Source organism: Melospiza georgiana, chromosome 23, assembly GCF_028018845.1.
Source record: "Melospiza georgiana isolate bMelGeo1 chromosome 23, bMelGeo1.pri, whole genome shotgun sequence".
NCBI classification, from domain to species: domain Eukaryota; kingdom Metazoa; phylum Chordata; class Aves; order Passeriformes; family Passerellidae; genus Melospiza; species Melospiza georgiana.
Window position 1 is genome coordinate 10,073,602 of NC_080452.1, and position 7,747 is coordinate 10,081,348.

Sequence of the window (7,747 nt, forward strand, 5' to 3'; positions counted from 1 at the left end):
GAATGAGACACAGCCCCTCAGCCAGGGCCAAAGCCAGCAGGAGAGGGACAGCAAACCTGCCAAGGGTGCCTCACACGCAGGGACACGGCCTGGAGTCTGTCTGCACTGAAGGGCTGCAGGAAAATGAAATCACAAACAGCAGCATCGTTGTGAGTGGCCGTGCAGCGTCTGAGCGTCTCATTAACACACGGAATAATGTCTGTCCACACATCACCTTGGCTGTGTTGCAGCCTGCATGAAACCTGGGGAGGAAAGGAGTAAGTGAGAGAAACACAGAGGGCAGCAGCTCCTGCAATGGCTCTTGGGGGCTGTTTTGTCACCTCCTCGCTGCCCTTCCCCCCTGGGAACAGTCCCTCCTCGCTGCTCTTTCTTGTCTGTTCAAATCACATCAATTTAAAAGGGTTATGAAAGGCTTTGTTTAATCAAATGTTTGTTATGTCCAGGTGTCTTTGTCTGTCTCCTTTCCCAGATTTATCCAGGGACAATTATCTCATGTTGGAGACTCTTTCCCCTTGAGGACCAATGAGAATATCCACTTAAAAATTAAAAAGTGATTGGAATAGTGGCCTGCCCGTAGATCCCGTTACCTGTGCTCTGGGGCACAGCCCCAGCCAGCTGCTGTGCTCTCCAAACTGGAGCTGCTCTTTGTCCTGCAGGGTTAGGTGTTTGCTGCTCAGATATTCACAGGAAAATATCATCACAATAAAACATAACTGAACAGAATCTGACAGACTTTTCTTCCCCATCAGGAATATAGACATGAGGAATTTCAAAGGCGTGACCAAGCCTGTGATACACCAAAGCCATTAAAATTCATTTTGGCTGCCCAGCACTGTAAGAATAATGGCACAGTGTATGTGCTTGTACAGTAGAAGCCACTGTGGAGCTTTTCCAAATCCCCTTGCAATGAATGCAAGCTGCACGTCCTGAGCCTCCAAGGCGCTACCATAAAAGCTGATATTCATAAACCCACCCACATTTCAAATAAGTGCCCTACAGAGGGTAGTAAGTAACGCACACACAGATTAGCACATTTGCCCTTTGCTGAGTGAACACTGTGCTGTTAATTTTTTGTAGGAATTTTTGTAGGCTCCTAAATCGCGTGTTCTGTGCGCTGTGTGCTCTGCTCGGGGATGGGCACGGCCCCGGGGCTGCCGGCGCTCAGGGCGCGCTCGGACAGCGCTGCCGGGCACAGGGTGGGGTTGGGGGTGTCTGTGCAGGGCCGGGAGCTGCACTCAGCGGTGTTTTGGGGCTGTTCCCCCGTTGTACCGAGCCCGCCGGACCCGGCCCGTCCGAACCGGGGCCGCTCCGTGCCCGCTCCGCGCCCGCCCTGAGGCGGAGCCGCCGCCATGTGCCCTGCACGGCGCCCCCTGGCGGCGCTCGCCCCGCACGGGATCACGGCAGCTCTCGCGAGACTCCCCCGCCCGCCCCGCCAAGATGGCGGCGCCCATGGAGGCGGCGGGCCGGTTCCGCACCCGGGACGTGCTGCTGCCCGGCGGCCCCTCCGACTTCGGCTCTCTGCTGCTGTCGCCGCCCGTGCTGGCGGGGCTGGAGGCGGCCGGCTTCCATCGGCCGTCCCCGGTGCAGCTGAAGGCCATCCCGCTGGGGCGCTGCGGGCTGGGTGAGCGGGCGGGCCGGGGGCTGCTCTCGGGGCTGTCCCGGGGCTGCCCTGACCGCCGCGGCCGCTCTTTGCAGATCTGATCGTGCAGGCCAAGTCCGGCACCGGCAAGACCTGCGTGTTCGCCACCATCGCCCTGGATGCCGTGCTGCTGGAGAGCCCCGCCACGCAGGTGAGCCGGGCCGGAGGGGGAGCCGCTCATTGGGGATAGGCACCGAGCGCCGTGAGATACCGCCGTTTGTTGGTTTAAATCACCGCGGCTGGTTTAAATCACCGCGCTCTCAGCGCCATCCTGCGGCTCCGAGCCTCCCGTTTAACCCTTGCCCCGCGCAGATCCTGATCCTGGCTCCCACGAGGGAGATCGCCGTGCAGATCCACGCCGTGATCACGACCATCGGCATAAAAATGGAAGGCCTGGAGTGCCATGTGTTCATCGGGGGCACGCCTCTGAGCCAGGACAGGAGCAGGCTGAAGAAGTGCCACATCGCTGTGGGCTCCCCAGGTAGGGGCAGCTTTGTTGTGCTTTGGGTCCCTGTGACCCTGCACGGTTCAATAACCGGGCCTGGGGACGCTGGGTTGGCTGTGCTTGTTGTCATTAATAGGGCTCAGCCTCAGAGGTTAAGGAATACTTTAAAAGTTCATTGTTAGAGCGTTTGGAGTGACGTTTTTGGAGCTGTTTGTGCTGTCCCTCCCTGCAGGGCGGATCAAGCAGCTGATCGAGCTGGACTACCTGAACACGGCCAGCGTGAGGCTCCTGGTGCTGGACGAGGCAGACAAGCTGCTGGAGGAGGGCAGCTTCCAGGAGCAGGTCAAGTAAGGCAGAGCCCTCCCCTGGTGCCTGTGTGCTCATATCGGCTGCCCTCGTGTGAGTGACTGCCCTGCTTGTGTCCCCAGCTGGATCTACTCCTCCCTGCCTGTCAATAAGCAGATGCTGGCAGTGTCAGCCACCTACCCCGAGTCCCTGGCTGCTGCTCTCACCAGGTACATGAGGGAGCCCACGTTTGTCAGGCTGAACCCCACGGACCCTGCCCTTCTTGGTAAGCACATAAAGCAGTGACAGTGGCATGGTCAGCAATGGATGAAGAGGGGACACTAAAGCCAAAACATGTGCCTTTAGAATGCATGATTTTTCATAATTTCTATGAATTTATGAATGATGATAATTCATAGTTTTTATGAATTTTTCTAGGAATTTCCCTATCTAAGTTACTCAGTTTATGAATACTGCTTCCCAGTGTTGATGTAGTGAATCTTGAAGTGGAATGAGAAGGTCTTTAAAGGCCTTTCCAACCCAAACCAGTCTGTGATTCTGTATTGTTAAAATACCAGTGACAAATGGAACACTCTGCTTTTTCCTATCCATTCAAAAAAATATAGCCTTTTAAGAAAAACTTCTCCTGGAGGCTCTCCTGTGTGTCTGTTTGCAGTTTCCCTTCAGCTGCAGTATCACACGCTTACAGAACTCTGTGCATGTTTTTATGGCAACCCTAATCTGTTGTTTTGGTTTCCTGCTCAGGGCTGAAGCAGTACTACAAAATCGTGAATTCCCATCCCCTCCCACATAAAACCTTTGAGGAAAAAACCCAGCACCTGCAGGAGTTGTTCAGCAAGATTCCTTTCAACCAAGCCTTGGTCTTCTCAAATTTGCACAGCAGGTAATTTGTTTGCAATAACACCTGGACAAGGCTTGTTTGAGAGCACTGCTTGTGATGTCCAGCCATGGATGACAAATTTATGGTACCTGTGAGGTCTCAGAGCAGTCTGCAAACCTTAGCTCTGAAATGCAGCCTGAGGAATGCAGTGTGAGATACTGAAAATATCAGAATGCAGTCCGTGCCTGTAGAGAATAACCTAAGGACTAGCAGGTGTTTTAGGCTGGGGTTTTATTTCCAGTTTTCAGTGTGTGTGTGTTCCCTCAGGGCTCAACATCTGGCTGAAATCCTGACATCCAGAGGCTTCCCTGCTGAGTGCATTTCAGGTAAATCCATCCACAGTGTTCTGATTCCACTGAAATTGTGCATAAATGTGACCTAAAATAGGAAAACTTCCTAAATCTTGCCTTGCAGGACCTCTGGTTAAATAGCTGAGAATAGCATTTGAATCTTCATAGGTCTTTTGAGACTCAATCTACAAGGAAAAGACTATTTTTTTGTAATGAGTGACCTGAGTTTTCCAGTTTTGTTTGTTCGTTCTTTACTCATTTGGAGCTGATGTTTGAGGAAGTTTCTGACTTATTCCTGATGATACAAAGCAGTGTTTTCTGGAATGTGAGGGGCATAAAGATGAAGAATGTAACCTGCTTCTAATTTTTATCTTCCTAGGCAACATGAATCAAAATCAGCGACTTGATGCCATGGCTAAATTAAAGCAATTCCACTGCAGAGTTCTGATTTCCACAGACCTGGTGAGCTTTTACTGCTTTCAAACAAGCTTCTTACAGATTCCATTTCAAATTTATTAACTGCTCTGCAAATTTTACAGCATGCAGGAGTATTGCACATAAAGTTACTTCAGAGGATTTGATTTGGCTTGGAATTGGAGAGAACATAAATGTGCTGATCAAGCACCGTGGACTGTGACTTATTGTCACAGTGGGGCTCAGACATCACCCCATTCCTCATCTGCCTGCCCGTGGAGTGAGGGGATACTTTTAGGGCACATCCAACCCAAGCCATTCTGTGATCTGGCTCAAAAATAGGTGTCAATTTATCAGTTGCTCTGCAGCTAAAAGCTGCTCTAGGGGCAGCATGCTGTGAGTGCCAGATGTGTTGGGTGACCCCACTGTGGTCCCTTCCAGCCTCCCTGGGGTTCTGGGTTTTATTCCTCAGCTCTCACTGCCCTTTTCTCCTCCTCCCCTGCTGCAGACATCTCGTGGAATTGATGCTGAGAAGGTGAACCTGGTCATCAACCTGGACGTGCCCCTGGACTGGGAGACCTACATGCACCGCATCGGCCGCGCCGGGCGCTTCGGTGGGACAGCTCTGCTGGGCTGGGCTGGGCCTGAGCCCTGAGCTCTGCTGGGCTGGGCTGGGCCTGAGCTCTGCTGGGCTGGGCTGGGCTGGGCCTGAGCCCTGAGCTCGGCTGGGCTGGGCTGGGCCTGAGCTCTGCTGGGCTGGGCTGGGCTGGGCCTGAGCCCTGAGCTCGGCTGGGCTGGGCCTGAGCCCTGAGCTCGGCTGGGCTGGGCTGGGCTGGGCTCTGCTGGGCTGGGCTGGGCTGGGCTGGGCCTGAGCCCTGAGCTCGGCTGGGCTGAGCCCTGTGCTGGGCTGGGCTCTGCTGGACTGGGAGACCTACATGCGCCGCATCAGCCGTGCCGGGCGCTTCGGTGGGACAGCCCTGCTAGGTTGGGTTGGGCTGGGCTGGGCTGGGCCTGGCTGGGCTTGACCCTGCTGGCCTGAGCCCTGCTGGGCCTGCAATTAACTCTGCTCTGTCCCACAGGCACCTTGGGGCTGGCTGTGACCTACTGCTGCCGTGGGGAGGAGGAGAACACCATGATGAAAATTGCTCAGAAGTGCAACCTGCAGCTTCTTCCTCTGCCAGGTGGGCTCTGTGCTGGGCGTGCAGCTGGGCTTGGTGGTTTCCTGTTAGAGCTTCAGACAAGCCCAGGGGGGCTGGTGTGTGGCTTCTCTGCTGGGGCTGCTTTGCTTTTAGCCCATTTTCCTCACACTCAGCTCCCCACAGGGAATGCAGTGTTGTTTGTCTTGAGCAGCCTTTGGTGCCTCCCGTGAAGGAAATATTGTGGCTCTTTAAACTCTCCTGAGAATTGAAGGGGTTGGTTTGGGCCCTCACTTGATGTCTGACATGCAGTTTTGAGAAGCCTCTCTTGGGTACTGGTGTGAGCTGCAGAGGGAGGGATGCCCTTGCCTGAGTGGTGCTTGTTTCTCTTCTGTGCAGAGCCAATCCCCCCTGGAATGATGGAGCAGTTTGAGGATGGGCAGGTGGAAGTTAAACCTGCAATACCCACGGCTCCTGTGCTGAACTGTGACACTGTGTGTCCTAAACCAGAGCAGCCAGAGCTGCAGCCTGTCCAGAATGGCTTCCCAGACATTCCTCAGCCTCCCTCTAATCTTCCAAGGGATAATTCCTCTGCAGAAAGGCCAAAAAAGACTCCGAAGCAAAAACAGACAAAAAAGTGCACAAATCCTGCAAAAGTAGAGAAAAATAGAAACCCCCAAACTTCCAGCTGTCACACAGAACAGAGGAACCAAGTCAAACCCATCTCCAGGATGGATGGAGAGCACAGCACTCAGGCTCCAGATGAGGAGGCCTTAAAACAAAATCTTCCCAAAATTCCATGCTTGTCTTCTTTCAAAACCCAACTCACCAGTCCCTGGAGCTTCTCAGATTTCGTTGAAGATTATGATTATTTCATTAAAGAAGGGTCAGAGAGAGAGGTGGAGATTTTAAGAAGTTACTCAGGCCCAGGAGAGCAGCGTGGGCTGCCCAGGAATGGGGATGTGGAGTGGGAAGAGATGGAACATCACCCAGAGGCAGCAGCAGATGAGGCTGAGTCTGCTGACAGCGATGGCTCAGGGAGCCCCAGGGGTTCCTTGAACAGCAGGGCCAACAATTCCTGCTCTGAGGCCTTTTCAGACACACAGGAGCCAAGCCCTGTGCCCCCAGCACGCCGGGGCCCCCCAGGTTCCCGTCCCACACCAAAGCAGCCTCAGGAGCCATCCCACAGCCCAAGGCAAAAGGAAGTGAAAAAGAAAGTCCCAAAACAGAATGCTAAAGCCAAGAAAAGCCACAAGTATCAGTTCTGCAGTCCTGCCAGGAGCAGAGCTGAGGAGGAGCAGAGCTGCAGCTCCTGGGAGGATGCTGCCCACCAGGGCTGCAGCTCTGAGCACCACTGGAGGTGCTACTACGAGGCCTGGCAGAGCTACTACTCAGCACTGTCCCACTACAGCAGGAGCTACTGGCACCTGAGCTGCATCAGTGCCTACCACACCAACTCGGTGTATCTCCAGGAGCTGCTCAGAGATGGGGACTGATGTGCTGGTGCTGCTGGCTGGGACCAGCCTGGACAGGGCTGTGACAGCCCTGCCTAAGGGGCACTCACAAGAGACAGATGTTGTTTGGCTTGCAGAAAATGGTGTCTTTTTATAAGCAGCTGTGTCTGGTAGATGTTTTACACAGGTCCAGTGACGGTGTTACAATTTGTTAATAAAAGGTAAAGAAAGGCAGCTGGATGCTCACTTGGAATCTTTACAATCCAAAGCAAAAACAGGATGATAAAAGGCAGCCATTCCCACATAAGAAATGTCAGGAAATCCAGAACAATCCCACTTGTGTTTCATGGCATCCCAGAGTGGTTTGGGTGGGAAGGGACTTTAAAGTTCACCTTGTTCCATTCCTGCCATGGCAGGGACCCCTTCCCCTGTGCCAGGAGCTCCCAGCCCATGTCCAGCCTGGCCTTGGGCACTGCCAGGGCTCCAGGGCACCCACAGCTGCTCTGGGCACCCTGTGCCAGGGCTGCCCTCCCTCCTGCCTCCCTGTTGGGTGAAGCTGGATTCCCTCTCCATGGTGTGTTCCAAGTTGGTGCTCATCCTGTTTTCCCTGATTCTCTTGGTGAACACCAGGCGCTGATAACATCCCAGCGAAGTGGCAGAGTGAAGGGAGCATCTCAATGCCTGCACTGCCAAATTAAATCCAGTTAATTAACACTGTATAAATAACATTTCTGTAGCAAGGTGTGCAGCAGGCTGTGTGGTGGAGGATTTAATTATGTAGAAAATGTGCAGCAATCATAATTGGTCTGTCCCTCTGGGTGCAACAGTATCAGGCTTCCCACACTTACAGGAATGCTTTAATTAGAAATGGAATTACCCATTAGTGCTAAAACTAATTGATATTTCCTGTTTGGCTTGTACAGAGCTGTCCTGGGGCAGTGCTGGCTGGCTCGGGGTGCTGACCCTGGGTTGCCAGTGCACCAATTTTGAAAGTTTTTCTTTCTGTGCTTTGTTCCTGCCTTACTCCCTTTGTGTCACAAATGACTCCAGGGAGGGGGTTCCCCTTTGAATAGTTGGAAAAGGCCAAGACAGCACGATTGTGTTTCCAGGATGAACTTGTAGCATTCACAGAGGGGACCCTGTAAGAGATGCACCTCAGTATCTGCATTATCTCACTGATTTC

General features: G+C 53.3%; 1 protein-coding gene across 1 annotated transcript; it reads left to right on the forward strand.

Annotated features, from left to right (window-relative positions):
• Positions 1-1,436: 1,436 nt before the first annotated feature.
• DDX20 (DEAD-box helicase 20) lies at positions 1,437-6,994 on the forward strand. The gene is made up of 11 exons (XM_058039733.1): positions 1,437-1,621; positions 1,696-1,790; positions 1,952-2,120; positions 2,317-2,431; positions 2,513-2,655; positions 3,135-3,273; positions 3,538-3,596; positions 3,940-4,022; positions 4,483-4,588; positions 5,054-5,155; positions 5,510-6,994. The coding sequence occupies exons 1-11, from the start codon at positions 1,438-1,440 to the stop codon at positions 6,604-6,606; spliced, it is 2,292 nt and encodes a 763-aa protein (XP_057895716.1). The 5' UTR covers position 1,437; the 3' UTR covers positions 6,607-6,994.
• Positions 6,995-7,747: the final 753 nt, after the last annotated feature.